This window comes from Symsagittifera roscoffensis, chromosome 4, assembly GCF_963678635.1.
Source record: "Symsagittifera roscoffensis chromosome 4, txSymRosc1.1, whole genome shotgun sequence".
In the NCBI taxonomy this organism is placed as follows: domain Eukaryota; kingdom Metazoa; phylum Xenacoelomorpha; order Acoela; family Convolutidae; genus Symsagittifera; species Symsagittifera roscoffensis.
Genome location: NC_087065.1, coordinates 11545826 through 11566105, shown reverse-complemented (window position 1 = coordinate 11566105; position 20280 = coordinate 11545826). Strand labels below are relative to the sequence as shown.

Genomic DNA, 20280 nt, shown 5'->3' with positions numbered 1-20280 from the left:
ACAACTCCAATCAAGTTTGATATTTAAGGACGAATTGCGAATGGCAATTCGACTCTCGTCTGATTTTTTATCAACTTTTCCGCCAGTGTAAGTTCGGTTGTTCTGAGACTTGACTTTGGGTTTTTAGTCACTGCTAGGAACTTGAGCAGGAAAGGCCATTTCGGAACTTAAGAATATTGAATTTGAACCAAAAACTTTTTTCATAAAACCTTCTGGCATGAGAAACGATCCGTTCCGCACTACCAGAGTACGGAGGCCACGGATATGATAGCAGCTAGGGATAGGACAGAGAATACCAAATTAGACTCTGAAGAGAGTATCATTTCCTTGGATGTGAAAAACCTGCACACAAATGTTCCAATCAAAAAAGCCATTGACATCGCTTTTAAAAAATTATACAACCAGAATGAACCACACGACTTGTCAAGAAGTACAATGAAACGCCTTTTGTACATGGCTGTTTGTGATGTCCAATTTAATTGCAACGATACGTGGCATGTACAGAAAGATGGATTGGCCATGGGTGCATCCCTGGCAGTCATTTTGGCAAGAAATAGGCCAGATAACCATTGGCTCAAGGTTCAGGGAATCCACCTCTTGTGTTTTTGTATCTCATCCGATCGGAGCCAATTTGGTTTGCTTAAGAAGGGGACATCAAGATCGTGTTACAGCTTTAAAACTACTATCAAATAACCCTCCTGCTAGAAATCAGAACGTCTCAATATCTAGATCTCTAAAGACCTGAAACACGCGAACGCCGTTAAAAACAGGGTTGGGAACTCAAGAAAATACCATTTAGTTTTTATTGGACAGTGGACCTTTGATCGATATCAGATGGATCAACCTAAAAGCCGCCTCATCTCAACATGGCTGCGTAAAATACACCATAGTATTTAAATTCAATATTCACATTTTAACATGATTCTAGAATCAAATAAATCATATAACCAAATTAACTCTAGAAGTTTAAGGAAGTAATCAGTTTAAGCTCAAGAAGTTTGATTGTCTGGACCAGTGGCTCGCATGACTCGTCAACCTGTCCAATCAAGTTACTCCCTGCTCCAGTAAAAACACTCTCACAATAGTTTTCTGCTTTCTCTATCATGAACAAGACAGCACAACTCGAATTGATTACTATTGGACAAGTTGCGAATAGCAATTTGACTCGAGGCCGATTTTCCATGAATTTTCCCGCATTTTTTTAAATCATTTCTTCTGATCTCTTTTTGTTTTTTGTTTCAGTTGCTGCGATAATTTTGAGTATTACGTGGACATGTCAAATTTTTCAGAAAAAAAACGTTTCACCCCAATATCAAGATAAAACTTCAGGATACATACGACTGGCGCTCTACAAACTGACTTCTTGTGGATTTATTTCCACCTATAATGGACAAACTATTCGACATTTGACCACCAGAATTGAGGAATACAATAGAGAGGACTCGCCTAAAGGCATACACACGTCAGTGTGGGAAGGAAGCGACCACAGCACAGTTGAGTTGGGAGATAAGAGATCAGTCAAACAACGCATTGGAAGCGCTGCACAGAGTTTCCAGTTTGGTCTAATGCTTGTTGCAGCGAGTTAAAAAATGGCAACACAATAGTGGGATGCTGTCACAATTTTCCCAATGGTTGAGAATTTTGTCTTCAATTATGAATGCCCTAATACTTTTAGTGTACGACATACGATTATTTATGTGATTTTTTCAAAAATTTTCAGAAAGTCAATTTACAAAACTTGAAACTCCTAGCCCTGATAATGGGTGTTGTCAGAGTCTTCTCAAGGATTGCGAATCTTGCTTGCAAATATGAATTTCGAGTCCGTGTAGTTTTCGAAATCTGACGTGTTCTATGATTTCTTTTTAATTTTTCAGAAAACCTAGATTTTAAAAAATTCAAACAAATTAAAATTCCTAAATTTGAAGTTGGGTACTGTGAAGGTACTCACAGGAGTTTCAAAATCCAAATCGTTTGTCACTAATAACTGAAAACTAAACTTTGAACACTGCAATGACTGGGTTTTATGCGAACCCTTGGACTTTATTCCTTAATCATGTGTTATGATTATTATTACTGTTTTTTTGAGTTTTGAAATTCTCAACCCTTTATTTGGAAGCTGTCAGAGTATTTTCGTGTTTCGCGAATCTTGCCTCCAAATCTGACTGCTCAATTTTTTCATAGTTTTTGAGAGATGACTTTTTGCCGTTTTTTCAAAAAAATTCGGAAAACTTGAATCTAATCTTTTTTAATCAAAGTTTGAAATTCCCAGCGTTTTTTATGGGGGCTGTCAGATTACTCGAGGGGGCTGCGAATCTCGCATCCACATATGAGTGCTCATGTCTCTGTAATTCCGTAGATTTTTCGTTTTTTCTCTCAAAATTTGAAATCAGATGGATACGGTGCGCAAGGTTTTGAGGAGAACATCTAGATAGGAATTTTACCAAGAACCAATGATGATCAATAGACAGCTTTGGAAGAAAAATCAGTGCCCAGAGAAGTGGTCATCCCAAGTTGAGTCGGAAACAACAAGCAAAATTCTCGGGGCACAAATAATAACAACTAAGACAGAAACTCGGGCAACAACTAACAAGGGATATGAGAAACCCCCAATGCTTATGCTTCAATTTCGAGGAAATAAAATTCAACCGTTTGGAAACAAGGTGCGCAGCATCACAAACGCACAAATTTTGGTTACGACCCGGAAATTGAACTTTGCTCTTCCTTCCCTTAAGTCGTCAATCTTCCGTGCTATGAAAGGCAATGTGGTCTATGTATTATTCGTCCGTACTCATCAAATACGAGGTTAAAAGAAATAGGCCTGATAACCATTGGCTCAAGGTTCAGGGAATCTACCTCTTGTGTTTTTGTATCTCATCCGGTCGGAGCCATTTTGGTTTGTTTGAGACGGGTCATCAAGATCGTGTTACAGCTTTAAAACTACTATCAAATAACCCTCTTGCTAGAAATCAGAACGTCTCAATATCTAGATCTCTAAAGACCTGAAACACGCGAACGCCGTTAAAAACAGGGTTGGGAACTCAAGAAAATACCATTTAGTTTTTATTGGACAGTGGACCTTTGATCGATATCAGATGGATCAACCTAAAAGCCGCCTCATCTCAACATGGCTGCGTAAAATACACCATAGTATTTAAATTCAATATTCACATTTTGACATGATTCTAGAATCAAATAAATCATATAACCAAATTAACTCTAGAAGTTTAAGGAAGTAATCAGTTTAAGCTCAAGAAGTTTGATTGTCTGGACCAGTGGCTCGCATGACTCGTCAACCTGTCCAATCAAGTTACTCCCTGCTCCAGTAAAAACACTCTCACAATAGTTTTCTGCTTTCTCTATCATGAACAAGACAGCACAACTCGAATTGATTACTATTGGACAAGTTGCGAATAGCAATTTGACTCGAGGCCGATTTTCCATGAATTTTCCCGCATTTTTTTTTATCATTTCTTCTGATCTCTTTTTGTTTTTTGTTTCAGTTGCTGCGATAATTTTGAGTATTACGTGGACATGTCAAATTTTTCAGAAAAAAAAAACTTTTCACCCCAATATCAAGATAAAACTTCAGGATACATACGACTGGCGCTCTACAAACTGACTTCTTGTGGATTTATTTCCACCTATAATGGACAGACTATTCGACATTTGACCACCAGAATTGAGGAATACAATAGAGAGGACTCGCCTAAAGGCATACACACGTCAGTGTGGGAAGGAAGCGACCACAGCACAGTTGAGTTGGGAGATAAGAGATCAGTCAAACAACGCATTGGAAGCGCTGCACAGAGTTTCCAGTTTGGTCTAATGCTTGTTGCAGCAAGTTAAAAGTTGGCTACACAATAGTGGGATGCTGTCACAATTTTCCCAATGGTTGCGAATTTTGTCTTCAATTATGAATGCCCTAATACTTTTAGTGTACGACATACGATTATTTATGTGATTTTTTCAAAAATTTTCAGAAAGTCAATTTACAAAACTTGAAACTCCTAGCCCTGATAATCGGTGTTGTCAGAGTCTTCTCAAGGATTGCGAATCTTGCCTGCAAATATGAATTTCAAGTCCGTGTAGTTTTCGAAATCTGACGTGTTCTATGATTTCTTTTTAATTTTTCAGAAAACCTAGATTTTAAAAAATTCAAACAAATGAAAATTCCTAAATTTGAAGTTGGGTACTGTGAAGGTACTCACAGGATTTTCAAGATCCAAATCGTTTGTCCAGATGCGACTGCAATAAGGCTTTAAGTTTTCGAGATATGATTTCAAAAAAGTTTCAGAAAATTTTTTTTGTCAATTTTTGAAATTTACAACATTCTATTTGGAGCTGTCAGATTGCTATCGGTGGTGCGAACCTAACTTACAATTATAACTTTTCAAATTTTTGTAACTTACGAGTCATGACGTTTTTTGTGATTTTTATAATTCAAACAAATGCGTTTGAAGAAGTGCGAGTCGGATTTCTGGTTTCGGGCTGGTCGTCTTGCTAGTATATACAACGAATACTTCAAATGTGACATATTGTTTGACCCAGAATGCAAAACAGACTTCTAAAAATGTACACGAAGTTCTTCAAAACTCAATAATACGAATCAGATACATGCACTTGGCGCATTTGATGCAAATGCAACAACTGTAGAGACCTGAAGAAACTTACACTAATAACTGAAAACTAAACTTTGAACACTGAAATGACTGGGTTTTATGCGAACCCTTGGAATTTATTCCTTAATCATGTGTTATGATTATTATTACTGTTTTTTTGAGTTTTGAAATTCTCAACCCTTTATTTGGAAACTGTCAGAGTACTTTCATGTTTCGCGAATCTTGCCTCCAAATCTGACTGCTCAATTTTTTCATAGTTTTTGAGAGATGACTTTTTGCCGTTTTTTCAAAAAAATTCGGAAAACTTGAATCTAATCTTTTTTAATCAAAGTTTGAAATTCCCAGCGTTTTTTATGGGGGCTGTCAGATTACTCGAGGGGGCTGCGAATCTCGCATCCACACATGAGTGCTCATGTCTCTGTAATTCCGGAGATTTTTCGTTTTTTCTCTCAAAATTTGAAATCAGATGGATACGGTGCGCAAGGTTTTGAGGAGCACATCTAGATAGGAATTTTACCAAGAACCAATGATGATCAATAGACAGCTTTGGAAGAAAAATCAGTGCCCAGAGAAGTGGTCATCCCAAGTTGAGTCGGAAACAACAAGCAAAATTCTCGGGGCACAAATAATAACAACTAAGACAGAAACTCGGGCAACAAGTAACAAGGGATATGAGAAACCCCCAATGCTTATGCTTCAATTTCGAGGAAATAAAATTCAACCGTTTGGAAACAAGGTGCGCAGCATCACAAACGCACAAATTTTGGTTACGACCCGGAAATTGAACTTTGCTCTTCCTTCCCTTAAGTCGTCAATCTTCCGTGCTACTAAAGGCAATGTGGTCTATGTATTATTCGTCCGTACTCATCAAATATGAGGTTAAAAGAAATAGGCCAGATAACCATTGGCTCAAGGTTCAGGGAATCTACCTCTTGTGTTTTTGTATCTCATCCGGTCGGAGCCAATTTGGTTTGCTTGAGACGGGTCATCAAGATCTAGTTACAGCTTTAAAACTACTATCAAATAACCCTCTTGCTAGAAATATGAACGTCTCAATATCTAGATATCTAAAGACCTGAAACATGCGAACGCCGTTAAAAACAGGGTTGGGAACTCAAGAAAATACCATTTAGTTTTTATTGGACAGTGGACCTTTGCTCGATATCAGATGGATCAACCTAAAAGCCGCCTCATCTCAACATGACTGCGTAAAATACACCATAGTATTTAAATTCAATATTCACATTTTGACATGATTCTAGAATCAAATAAATCATATAACCAAATTAACTCTAGAAGTTTAAGGAAGTAATCAGTTTAAGCTCAAGAAGTTTGATTGTCTGGACCAGTGGCTCGCATGACTCGTCAACCTGTCCAATCAAGTTACTCCCTGCTCCAGTAAAAACACTCTCACAATAGTTTTCTGCTTTCTCTATCATGAACAAGACAGCACAACTCGAATTGATTACTATTGGACAAGTTGCGAATAGCAATTTGACTCGAGGCCGATTTTCCATGAATTTTCCCGCATTTTTTTTTATCATTTCTTCTGATCTCTTTTTGTTTTTTGTTTCAGTTGCTGCGATAATTTTGAGTATTACGTGGACATGTCAAATTTTTCAGAAAAAAAATGTTTCACCCCAATATCAAGATAAAACTTCAGGATACATACGACTGGCGCTCTACAAACTGACTTCTTGTGGATGTATTTCCACCTATAATGGACAAACTATTCGACATTTGACCACAAGAATTGAGGAATACAATAGAGACGACTCGCCTAAAGGCATACACACGTCAGTGTGGGAAGGAAGCGACCACAGCACAGTTGAGTTGGGAGATAAGAGATCAGTCAAACAACGCATTGGAAGCGCTGCACAGAGTTTCCAGTTTGGTCTAATGCTTGTTGCAGCAAGTTAAAAGTTGGCAACACAATAGTGGGATGCTGTCACGATTTTCCCAATGGTTGCGAATTTTGTCTTCAGTTATGAATGCCCTAATACTTTTAGTGTACGACATACGATTATTTATGTGATTTTTTCAAAAATTTTCAAACTTGAAACTCCTAGCCCTGATAATGGGTGTTGTCAGAGTCTTCTCAAGGATTGCGAATCTTGCCTGCAAATATGAATTTCAAGTCCGTGTAGTTTTCGAAATCTGACGTGTTCTATGATTTCTTTTTAATTTTTCAGAAAACCTAGATTTTAAAAAATTCAAACAAATTAAAATTCCTAAATTTGAAGTTGGGTACTGTGAAGGTACTCACAGGAGTTTCAAAATCCAAATCGTTTGTCCAGATGCGACTGCAAAACAGCTTTTAGTTTTCGAGATACTATTTCAAAAAAGTTTCAGAAAATTTTTTTTGTCATTTTTTGAAATTTACAACTTTCTATTTGGAGCTGTCAGATTGCTATCGGTGGTGCGAACCTAACTTACAATTATAATTTTTCAAATTTTTGTAACTTACGAGGTATGACGTTTTTTGTGATTTTTATAATTCAAACAAATGCGTTTGAAGAAGTGCGAGTCGGATTTCTGGTTTCGGGCTTGTCGTCTTGCTAGTATATACAACGAATACTTCAAATGTGACATATTGTTTGACCCAGAATGCAAAACAGACTTCTAAAAATGTACACGAAGTTCTTCAAAACTCAATAATACGAATCAGATACATGCACTTGGCGCATTTGATGCAAATGCAACAACTGTAGAACCCTGAAGAAACTTACACTAATAACTGAAAACTAAACTTTGAACACTGCAATGACTGGGTTTTATGCGAACCCTTGAACTTTATTCCTTAATCATGTGTTATGATTATTATTACTGTTTTTTTTGAGTTTTGAAATTCTCAACCCTTTATTTGGAAACTGTCAGAGTACTTTCGTGTTTCGCGAATCTTGCCTCCAAATCTGACTGCTAAATTTTTTCATAGTTTTTGAGAGATGATTTTTGCCGTTTTTTCAAAAAAATTCGGAAAACTTGAATCTAATCTTTTTTAATCAAAGTTTGAAATTCCCAGCGTTTTTTATGGGGGCTGTCAGATTACTCGAGGGGGCTGCGAATCTCGCATCCACATATGAGTGCTCATGTCTCTGTAATTCCGGAGATTTTTCGTTTTTTCTCTCAAAATTTGAAATCAGATGGATACGGTGCGCAAGGTTTTGAGGAGCACATCTAGATAGGAATTTTACCAAAAACCAATGATGATCAATAGACAGCTTTGGAAGAAAAATCAGTGCCCAGAGAAGTGGTCATCCCAAGTTGAGTCGGAAACAACAAGCAAAATTCTCGGGCACAAATAATAACAACTAAGACAGAAACTCGGGCAACAACTGACAAGGGATATGAGAAACCCCCAATGCTCATGCTTCAATTTCGAGGAAATAAAAATCAACCGTTTGGAAACAAGGTGCGCAGCATCACAAACGCACAAATTTTGGTTACGACCCGGAAATTGAACTTTGCTCTTCCTTCCCTTAAGTCGTCAATCTTCCGTGCTACGAAAGGCAATGTGGTCTATGTATAATTCGTCCGTACTCATCAAATATGAGGTTAAAAGAAATAGGCCAGATAACCATTGGCTCAAGGTTCAGGGAAACTACCTCTTGTGTTTTTGTATCTCATCCGGTCGGAGCCAATTTGGTTTGCTTGAGACGGGGACATCAAGATCGTGTTACAGCTTTAAAGCTACTATCAAATTAACCTCATGCTAGAAATCAGAACGTATCCATGGCTAGATCTCTAGAGGCCTGAAACACGCGAACGCCGTTAAAAACAGGGTTGAGAGCTCAAGAAAATACCATTAGTTTTTCTTGGACAGTGGACCTTTGATCGATATCAGATGGATCAACCTAAAAACCGCCTCATCTCAACATGGCTGCGTAAAATACACCACAGTATTTAAATTCAATACTCACATTTGACACGAGTCTAGAATCAAATAAATATTATAACCAAATTAACTCTAGAAGATTAAGGAAGTAATCAGTTTAAGCTCAAGAAGTTTGATTGTCTGGAACAGTGGCTCGCATTACTCGTCAACCTGCTCAATCAAGTTACTCCTTGCTCCAGTATTATTACTCTGACAATGGTTTTCTGCGTTCTCTATTATGAACAAGACAGCAAAACTCGAATTGATTAATATTGGACAAGTTGCGAATAGCAATTTGATTCGAGAACGATTTTCCATGAAATTTCCCGCATTTATTTATCGTTTCTTCTGATCTTTTTTGTTTTTCATTTCAGTTGCTGCGATAATTTTGAGCATTACGTGGCCAATTCAAATTTTTCAGAAAACAAAAACGTTTCACCCCAATATCAAGATGAAACTTCAGGATACATACGACTCAGGATACATACGTGCAAAAAACCTAGATTTTAAAAATTCAAACTATTTAAAATTCCTTAATTTGAAGTTGGGCACTGTGAAAGTACTCACAAGAGTTTCAAGATCCAAATCGTTTGTCCAGATGCGACTGCAATAATGCGCTAAAATTTTGAGATGTGATTTCAAAAAAGTTTCAGAAAACTTTTTTTTTGTCAATTTTCGAAATTTACAACTTTCTATTTGGGGCTGTCAGATTACTATCGGGGGTTGCGAACCTAACTTACAATTATAATTGTTCAAATTTTTGTAACCTACGAGGTATGACGTTTTTTATGATTTTTTTATTATTCAAGCAAATGCTTCTGAAGAAGTGCGAGTCGGATTTCTGGTTTCGGGCCTGTGATCTTGCTAATCTATACAACGAATACTTCAAATGTGACATATTGTTTGACCCAGAATGCAAAAACAGACTTCTAGGAATGTACACGAAGTTCTTCAAAACTCGCTACAACGAATCAGATACATGCACGTGGCGCACTTGATGCGAATGTAACAACTGTAGAGACCTGAAGAAACTTACACTTATAACTGAAAACTAAACTTTGAACACTGCAATTCTTAAATCCTGTGTTATGTAACATTCGCCCGGAAGATACATATCGACAGATAACAAAACTAAGTCTTAAGACGACTGGCTAGCGCCTAAACAGAGCTTTGTATGCTTTTCACCGTCTCTACCAAGCCAGTACTTTTCGGTGGTCTTTCTAACATCGGGTCGACAAAAACGTTACTGTTCTCCGGCTTCGACCAGAACGCTCAAATTAACTTAATTACATGCAAATAGTGAGCTCATGGCTGGGTCTCAGTATCCCCAGACCACGAGGTCACTCCTAAAAACAGGGCTACTACTTATTATATTACTATTGTTTTTGTTCAGTAGATAAAAATCATCATCTCCATCGAAGATGGATCAACCCTTTCCCCCAACTCCTAGCACCTCATCCTTGTCAAAACTAATCCAAATATCAATTAAATTCAAGTCAGGACATGACAGGATGCTAAAAGTTCACACGAGTCAATAAAAGTTTTCCGTCCCGAGACCCTTCCGGATTCTTGAATCCGGTGAATCAAGCCCGTTGATCTCGATTTCTTTCCAATCCGGAAGGCTGATTTCTTACTCTTCACCGTTGTTCGCAACGGCTTTGCAACTATTGTAGCAGCACAATAGTTGCAACTCGGAACGTTTTCTGCAATCTGCTGCTGTTTTTCTTATCACGATTGTCGTTGCTATCGTCAGCGCAACTAATGTTGTGTTTCTTCTCTCGTTTTTTGTTAAAATGGCCGTTTCAGCATTTCTCAGAAATGTGACGTCATCATTCGAATTTTTGAAATTTTAAAATACTAGAATATTCCAGCCCTCACCGTTTGGCTAAACGTTCCAATAACGCCCTTAGTTCTTAAAAACCACCAATCCGGAAGGCTTACTGCTAAAATTCCGAATTCTGCAGAGATTGCATTTTGGCCATTCTGGTCGAATGTCACATTATTATGATTATTATTACTATTTTTTCGAATTCTGAAAATCCCAACCCTTTATTTGGAAGCTGTCAGAGTACTTTCGGCTTTTGCGAATCTTGCCTCCAAATCTGACTGCTCAATTTTTCATATTTTTTGAGATATGACTTTTTGCCATTTTTTCTAAAAAAAATTCGGAAAACTTGAATCTAATCTTTTTTTTATCAAATTTTGAAATTCCTAGCATTTTATTTGGGGGCTGTCAGAGTACTCGAGGGGGCTACGAATCTCGCAGCCACATATGAGTGCCCATGTCTCTGTAATTCCCGAGATTTTTCGTTTTTTCTCTCAAAATTTGAAATTCCTAACCCTGTAGTTGGGTACTGCGAGAGTTCTCTCAGGAGTTGCAATTTTTGCTTTCAAATGCTACTGTGCAAATGCTTTTTCACTGTGCAAATTCTTTTAAAAAATAGGCGGGACCAATCATCTAAACTAGTTTTGTCACCGGGGGTCCAAACAAGTAAACTAGTACCAAACCACGACCCCGACAGGGGATGTGGAAATTTCTTTACGAATAATTTTCCGCAACAAACGTCTGTACCTGGCAAATTTCTTGCAATTACAACAGATGCAGAAATATATGAAGATCATTTTAGAGTGTAACAGGGACCAAGAGCTCTGCAATCCTACTTGTGAATCCCCAACAAAAACAACATCTATTTATAGACTTGGCCAAGAAACATCGGCAATCAAACAGCTTTGACTTAATTTTTATCAAGATTATGGATAACTTAGACCATAAGGGGCTATCTGAACAACAGCAGTTTTCTAATGTCTGAACAGCCGCTTTTATTGATACGAGCAGTTTTGTTCTGTATGTTTTTTGTTTTCAGAAACCAAATGGCAATACGTTCAGCCATAAACGCTGTTAAATCTCAAGCACTAGGAGTGGCTGAAAGCTTAACTCCTCTTTTGAAGGTAATTACTTATGGCCAATGTGAGAAATATACTTCGCTGATTTTTTAAATCTTTCAGTTTCAGTGTATTGGTATCAAATTTCATCAGTGTAATGAATTTCTAATTAGATTTTTGTTCGATAAATTTTTGGAAGATGTGACTTATTATTGTTGTTTCAGGAATCAAAATTCAGAGAAAGTGGCGTTCTGACCCCTGAAGAGGTTTGGTTTCAGTATTATTAAACACAGACAAAAGTAAATTGTTCTCAATGGAACTCTATTTTCCAGTTTGTTGCTGCTGGTGATCATCTTGTGCATCAATGTCCTACATGGGCATGGTATGTTTGTCGCTACAAGTTTTGCAGACGTCTTTCAATTGTTTGCATAATAAGATTTTGTTTGTCATACAATTGCTTTAAAATATGCAAAGAAAAATAAGAACAAAAAGTTTTTTTTATTTTATGTTACGCCGTATTGAACTTTTCATCACTTAAGAATTCAAATCGTTTCGCCCAGTCTAAATGTAATTTTAAATGCAAATATGTTGTGGAAAGGACGTGTTTCATTTTAAGTTTTACGGTTAGCACACAAGTGAAGCGTATTGTCATATTACGGCATCCTTTTTTCCTACCTAAATCGCAAATAAAAGTGTTATTTTTTGGTGGAACTTTAAAGCATTATATCTGGTTCATTTTTGCTACAATTGTTTTATCGGTGTATAGGTGACTAATTTTTTTTATAAGTTATAGGTGACTAGATCCTGTTTGATTGAGACAGGTTTTCAGAAAATGTATGCGATATGTTTTCTGTTTTTTTAAGACGAAGTTTCAAGGTTTTCGTGAGAACTTCTTCTGATTGTTCAAAAAGTCAAAACAAAAATGGTGCCGCAAACTTCCCTTTGGGCCTGCATATTACGCTAGTCTTTTTTACCTTACACACGTTCTACGGCCTCCGAACATTTCAGTTGGGGAATTTTGACCCACTTTTTTGGATTAATTTCATTTTCTCTGAATCTTCGCTTCCAAATCAGAGATTGAGTGTTCAATCAAAAGAACATGTTTTGGGGATCTCCCCTGTATAAACTGGTACACCTTAGTTTTTTGTAGAAAAAGTGTTATGGTTTTAGATAGAAAATGTCCAAATTTTAAAATTTTGACCAATTTTTAGTGCATTCGGGAACGTTCCTTGCTTTATACATTGATTAAATAACTTTGACAAAGGTTCGCTAATAACCGTCGACGAGAGTTTCAAAATTTGATTACTTATACCATCCGGACCTGAAGACCCCTTATTTTTAATAAGAATAATTGTATCAAAAACTTCTTTTGTTGTTATTTCCTGAAAAACCATTGAATTAGGTACAGATTTAACATGCCTTAAGGCAATTTTATGATTGACTTTTTTACCACTTAATTTATTACCAATTTGTGCGAAAAACTGATTGAAGACATCAGCTTCAACTTCTATTTTGGCAGATGTTTTGCTTTGTATGAAATCGTTATATGCCTGAAAAATACTTTTATTGTTTTTCGATTTTTCGATTTTTTGTTGGTAAAATTTTAGTTTCGAATTTCTTATTAGCGATGTGGTTAAATTTCGGGACAATTTATATTTCTCTAAATTTGTCGGAGTTGGATCAATTATCCATTTTTTATAGAACATGTTTCTCTTTTGCATTTGCTTTTTAATATCCTGGGTAATCCAAGTTGGTTTTGCTTTATTATTCACCTGAGATAATGGGCAAAATTTATCTAAAATACGTATTAAGCTGTTTACAATGTAAGTTATCTGCTCATCAGCGTTTAGTGAACTTTGCATTTTATTGAGTTTTTCATGTAGTAAGAAAAGGAAATCCACCAGGTTTTTGTCATTTTTCATTGGATTTATGTTTCGGAAAACGCTCTGTGTTTTAATGTCATTTTTTTTACTTTTAAAGTCATCAATTTCAAGTAAAATTGAGTAATGGTCCTTGATTACAGTTTTTAAAGTATTTATTTTGTTCAAACAAGAATTGGTAAAAATATAGTCAATACAAGACTGACTTGAAGATGTAACAGGTGTGGGCTCAAAGTTGCGTTGGAGAAACCCATGTGAGTTCATTAATGTCAAAAAATTCTCACTAGTGATTGAAGCATCAAGTGAATCTATGTTAAAATCACCACATATAATTGTTTGGTTTTCCAAGTAGCCACCGTATCCAGGAAAGATTCTAGCTTTTCAAAAAAGTCGTTTAGTGCAGAAGATGGTTTTCTATACAAAACAATAAAATTTTTCGAATGTTTTTCATTTTTAACCGATATAGCTAGAAACTCAAGATCTGATTCCAATTGCAATTTTGACACCTTTAAATCCGATCTAACGAAAAATGCACAACCACCTCCGCGAGTACCTTTTCTGTTAGTAGTTATTATAGGTTGGTAGCCTTCAACTGAATAAATTGATAAGGGATCATTGTCCGTTAGCCATGTCTCGCAAAGGGCTATTATTGGTGGCTTAACCTCAAAGTCGTCAATAAGAATTTTTAACTCATCATAATGACATCGCAAAGATCTAATATTCAAGAAAAAAGAAAACTACTATTTAATACGCGCACTTGTCTCCCCTCTAGGAGTTCTCGATAATATAATTTACTCATTTATCAACAAAAATAAGAAACAGAAAAAATTAGGCGCTGACTTGCAAGCCACGCTCAAACATTCTTGTATGCTTCATCAATCCCAACCCCATAGAGCATGCAAGAATGTATGAATAACTATGAACCTTCCTCGTAGGGATTTACAACATATTCTGAAAGAGTTTTTCTGTTTTGCATAATTGCTCCAATAATTGTTCTCCTTCTTGCTCTGGGGAGTCACGTAATCGCTTCAGAATAGATTTAATATTCTCCGCCCGTTGAATATTATTTGCTCTGATTGGTGTCGTATTTCTTTCATAATCAGATACACTATAATTTTCCGTAGATTTTCCAGTTTTCGACTGAAATTTGTCAGATTTCTTAGTCGCTAAGTGTTTCATCATCAATCGCCTTTTTCGAACTAACGGGAAAATATTTGTAAATTCCTCTGTCGTCCATTTTAAACATTTTAACCTGACAATTCTGACTGGTATTTACAAGACCCAAATCATCAGCGTATTGTTTGAGTAGACGGTCTGCCGGTGGAAGCCTTTCCTTGAGAAAAATTTTTTTGTTGTTATTCGGGTTTCGAATGTTAGCCAACCAAGATTTTCTGTTGTAGATTTCACTTTTTTCCCCCAAAATATAAAAATTTAACTATCACAGCTGGGGGATAATTTTTCCACGTTCCAAGCAAGTGACAGGCTTTAAAATTACTCGGGCTAGTTTTATACTGAAGAAATTGGGCCAAAAAATCGCATACCTGATGTGACAACGGTACCTGATTGTTTACTATTGGCAGGTTCTCCAAAATTAGGCAATCCTTAGAAGAATACCTTTCCTGTGCAGATACTCTTTGCTCCAAATCATCCACTTTGTTCTCAAGATCTAGAATAATCTCATCTTTTTTGCCCAGATCCGTCAATAATTTATCGAAATCTGTCTCACATTGGTGTCGGAAATCTTTTCCAGCATCGAGGAATACATATCTTTCTCAAAACGTGATCCCATGTTAAAGGAACTCTCAGTTAAATACATAAGCTTGGAATTAGTAGTAAAGAAATTTCACACGTAAAGAAAGAATTGAGAAATTCGAAGCAAAACAATTTGTTTAAACGCGGCAAGAAAAAGCGACTATTCAGCGCTGCTCATTTTGTGGTCCCAGCTCATTTTGTGGTTGAGTAATTTTCCTCTCAAACTCTTCGCTCCCACACCAAATGACATCGTCCACGTGAACAACCAACAAACCCAGTAGTCTGTTTTCTTCACGTAGGAAGAACACTGCCGGATCACAAGTGGCCATGGCGCAACCCAAATTACAAAGTAGCGATTTTATGGTAAGATACCAGTTTCTTGAGCCGTCTTGGAGTCCGTATGCCACTTTCTTCAATTTCCACAAGAAACCGTCTTGGTTCGCTTCTTCTGGAGGTAACAAGTAAACGTCTCGGTTGATGGGTTGACCTTTAACATCCAGACAATGACATTTCCAAGTGTTAGCCACACTGAATCCTATAAGCACACGAATGGCGTCTTTTCCAGTGGTTCGGGAATCGGATCTGCATTTTTCTTTTTCTTGGAAACCGCGTACAACCAACCTGGCTTTCCAAACCGGTCCTGAATCCGTTGATTTTTCGGTAACGACACAGCGAACTGTAATGAACTCCTGTCCTGAGTCGCGAACCGCTTCATAAACATCGAAATTCTTGCAGTTTTCAAGCTCTTTCAATTTGGCGGTGAAAATTGGTTCTGTTAATGCGTCAGAGGTCACATTACTTGTTTCTATGTCCTGCCGTTCATTTGAATCTGCATATTCCCACTCATGAACGGTCTCTTTCCAGTCTACTGCAACCGTGTCTGAGTTCAAATTCTGGACATTCAACCAGGACTTGTGTTTGCCACTCGATTTACCTGCTTTACACACAATTTTCGCGGTTTTCCAATCTGTATCTCCTGTTTGTCTGTATTTGACTTAACTACGGATGTTTGGAATATCATCTCGCCGATGGGTTTGTTCTGTAGTTGGCAAATGTGTATTCTCCACAGTCGAATCATCATCGGAGCTACTCGCTGCTACTTGTTCAGTCGTCTCAGGGCTATTTCTGTGTTCAACTTCCCCATTTTCTTCGTTGGAATCAGCAATTAACTCCTCGTCTTTGCGAACAACTCAAGATTAATGGGTTTTGATTAATGTATTTCCATGTCCAAGGTGTAAAATTCATCCATCTCGTGCTAAAAATTTTGCGGGACCTTTCCAACGGCCATCCTTGTCTCTTTTGAAATAAACGATATCCCCTGCTCCACAATCTTCACCATTACAACGAATTCTTCTTTTTAATGCTAGTCTATTTTTTGCGGAAGCTTCGGCTTGCACAAACGCTTTCCGGCTGCAATGCAGAAAATTAACGTGTCTTGCATGAATTTCGCTTTGTGTCATTACACCGAAGACTTTAGTCAAGGTGTTATGGTATCGTGTAACGGGGTTTTTTTTTTAATGTTGTCTGTTGTCAAGTGTCGACAAATAACGTCCACAGTTATCAATTATCATGTGGGCTGGACTATATCGCGCTATGTCACGTGATTGCGTATGTTTGTTTCTTTATTTGTTCATCTTTATTTATTTAATTATCTGTTCTTCTATTTATTTAATTATGTTTAGTTTGCTTATATTTATTTATAATTTATGTATGTACATATTTATTTTTGTTTATTTTTATCACGTGTTTTGTTTATTTATTTAATTATTCTTTCTTTCATTTAGTTTTGCTTTTATTATTTCTGCGTGTGTATTTATTTAATTTATTTATTTTCATTTATTTATATTATGGGTCTGTTTGTTTGGTTATTTGTTCATATATATTTTTTCATGTCTATTTAATTATTTGTACATTTCACTTTTGCTTTTATTTATTTATTTATTTATTTATTTATGTATTTATTTATGTATTTATTTATTTATTTATGTATTGATTTATTTTTTTATTGCTTATTTATTTATCAGGTGTGTTTTGTTTATTTGTTGATATTTATTTCTATATTTATTTAATTATTTTTTCTTTCATTTAGTTTTGCTTTTATTATTTATGTATGTGTATTTATTTCATTTATTTATTTTCATTTATTCATATTATGGGTCTGTTTGTTTGGTTATTTGTTCATATATATTTTTTCATGTCTATTTAATTATTTGTACATTTCACTTTTGCTTTTATTTATTTATATATATATTTATTTATGTATTCATTTATGTATTTATTTATTTATTTATGTATTGATTTATTTTTTATTGCTTATTTATTTATCAGGTGTGTTTTGTTTATTTGTTGATATTTATTTCTATATTTATTTAATTATTCTTTCTTTCATTTAGTTTTGCTTTTATTATTTATGTATGTGTATTTATTTAATTCATTTACTTTCAATTATTTATATTATGGGTCTGTTTGTTTGGTTATTTGTTCATGAGATATATATTTTTTCATGTTAATTTAATTATTTGTACATTTCAGTTTTGCGTTTATTTATTTATTTATTTATTTATGTATGTATTTATTTATTTATGTATTGATTTATTTTTTTATATATACGATTTTTAGCACACGAACTGTTATTTCAGGCCCTTTGTCAATATAGTAAAATTTTGGTGTATACATGTGTTAGTACGATTTTTAGTTCTAGAAGTGTTATTTTATGATCTTCGTTGATATATCAAAAATTTAACCTATACATGTGTTAGTACGATTTTTAGTTCTAGAACTGTTATTTCAGGCTCTTTCTCGATATAGCAAAATTTTGGTGTATACATGTATTAGTACGATTTTTTGTTCTAGAACTGTTATTCTTCAATTATTAGTTGTTCAAGTTGTTTGGTTTTTGCTTCAGTTTCTATGCCTTCGGTGTATTGCGCGTAGCGCCTATGTTTTTATCTAATGCCGGCGGGCGATCATCAATTATCTGAGGAATTCTGGGGTTTCTACCAAAGACCAGTTAAAACGGACTGTACCCAATCTTCATCTGTAGGCAATTTTTGGCGTGACATGCCCATGCAAGAGCAAGTTGTAATGGGCTATTCGGGTTATCCTCTAGCATTTTTCTGACCATTTCATCTACGACCGCGGGATTTCTTTCGCATAAGCCGTTATTCCAGGGTGATTCGACAGTGGTTTTGCACTCACGAATGTTGAAATTCTCGCATATTTCTGAATAAGACTCATTGGCAAACTCTCCTCCGTTATCGCTAAGGAACTTTCGTGGAGCACCTGGTCGTTCTGCAATCCACATTGTGACGGCGTTCTCTATAATCGTGTCTTGCGATTTAGGGTGTATAATTATAGCTTTAGGATATCTTATTGCCACGTCTATGAGATATAAAATATAGACTCCTCCTTTGAAATCCCAGATTTTTAGGTCCATAGCTACCGCTTCGTTGAATTCCTGCGCCATGGGCATTGAAACAAGTTGCCTGGATGGAGTCCTCTTGAAACGCTGACACACGTCGCATTGTGTAGATACTTTGTCGATCGTTTTCATCAAAATATCGTCGTTCAATCAAGCATTTTTCAATAATTCCTTCAGTTTCGCAGCGGATGGGTGTCCAAATTGTCTGTGAAGTTTGTTAGCGAGTTTTTCCTTCTGTTTTGAGGTTTCCATTGAAATATTGATCAGGACATCTTCTAACACTTCTGCTTCGTATCCAGACGTCAACAAGGGTATGAAATAATGCCCAGACCTCGAGATCCGTAATTGAGTGACAACTCCACAAATAACAGCTTCATCAGTTATAAGATCCAGGATCACTCCAGCCCGTTTTAGCGAAGGTTTCCCCAGCAGAAGTGGTAAGTTTGAATCGACGACTGATATCTCACAATGAATAATTACTTGTTTGGCAGACTTCAATCTGTTTCCGCTTCCAAACTTGAATACTTTGTGTGTCTTTTTCAACAACTTTGGATCTTTCAACTTTCGAAAGGGCGTCTAGATAACAAGTCAACCATGTTTCTCCGCAAACAGTGACCGAGCATGCACTGTCTAAAACAGAACACACCTAACAGTCCGGACGCCTCTGTTTGGCCAGAATAAAGAATCTCTTCTAGTTTGGCCACTTTTTTGATATAACATTTCGTCGTAAATAAAAAAATTTCGCACTCTTCTTCGTCATTATCTGCGACAAGTGCGGAATTTTGATCTTTACGTTCTTTATCCGGACACACACGCTCAAAGTGGTTTATCGACTGACAGATATTGCACTTTGTATACCTGCCATGAAAATCTGGGGGGTTCTTGCCAACTATCTTGGGTTTTGGATATTCTGTTCGGTGTCCCCGGTTATTGTAGAATCGTCCCTTATATTTTCCTCGACCACGGAAGCTTCCATTAATTTGCATCTTCTGTGTGATAAGTCAGTTCCAAATTTACTGAGGCATCTTGATTTGATGTCATTTCCGAAAATGACTGCGTTCCAAAGAACTTCTTTAGCGGTTTCATCATCTGATCAAGTAATTTTTCATTTTTGCTATAATCCACGGCGGTTAAGACAATTGTCTTTTCGTGGTTCTGCAGTCCAGAAAAGTCTAGCAGCTTGAAAGCTAAGACTGCTTGCGGTAATTCAATTTTGTGTTTCTTCATATTGTTGTACAGCCTTGTGAACTCGGTATTCGTCGATAGACTGATTTCCTGTCCTCTTACATTGATCAAAACTTCTCCAAGCGTCATATGCTCCAGACAAGCGTCATATGCTCCAGACAAATCATCTTTCTTATAAAAATCGTCTAAACACTTGATCAATTCAATAACGCCAGCCTCGCTTTTCAACTTATTCATTTCAATGTCGTTGAAAACTCTCACGGATATTGAGTTTCAATAGTTCGTCGGATATCGGCAGGGATAAAGCCACGACCATGCGTCTTTTGGCCAGAGGGATATCGGTAACATCGTTCCAAACGTTTACTCCTGTTGTCCACTGAGTGTACGACTTAGCACCGCTCACGATCGTGGGTGGGGTTTTGTAGGAAGACATTTTCCAAACTACCTCCTGCTACCATGAAAATAAAACAGGATAAGATACAGGAATGACTTAAAATCCCACCATCACTACACATACAAACACTGAAACAATTACACATTTACACATTGACAAGTAATGCATTTATGAATACATTTAGGTATAAATGCACCTTTTGAAATCAATTGAAATTTATCTGCTGAAAGTTACGTATATAGCACTCTCCAAATACAAACGTGGAAATGGCG

The 20280-nt window shown here is 36.3% G+C and overlaps 2 protein-coding genes across 2 annotated transcripts in view; both read left to right on the top strand.

Annotated features, from left to right (window-relative positions):
• The window catches only part of LOC134845160 (mucin-19-like), a 581930-nt gene that overhangs the window by 389135 nt on the left and 172515 nt on the right, over window positions 1–20280 (top strand). The window lies entirely within an intron of this gene.
• LOC134845161 (ubiquitin-like-conjugating enzyme ATG3) overlaps window positions 1–20280 on the top strand; it is a 426844-nt gene that overhangs the window by 389126 nt on the left and 17438 nt on the right. Inside the window, exons 2-4 of the mRNA XM_063862043.1 lie at window positions 11359–11442; window positions 11601–11642; window positions 11709–11758. Coding sequence (XP_063718113.1) covers window positions 11365–11442; window positions 11601–11642; window positions 11709–11758 — 170 coding nt within the window. The 5' untranslated portion in view covers window positions 11359–11364. The remainder of the gene's footprint in view (window positions 1–11358; window positions 11443–11600; window positions 11643–11708; window positions 11759–20280) is intronic.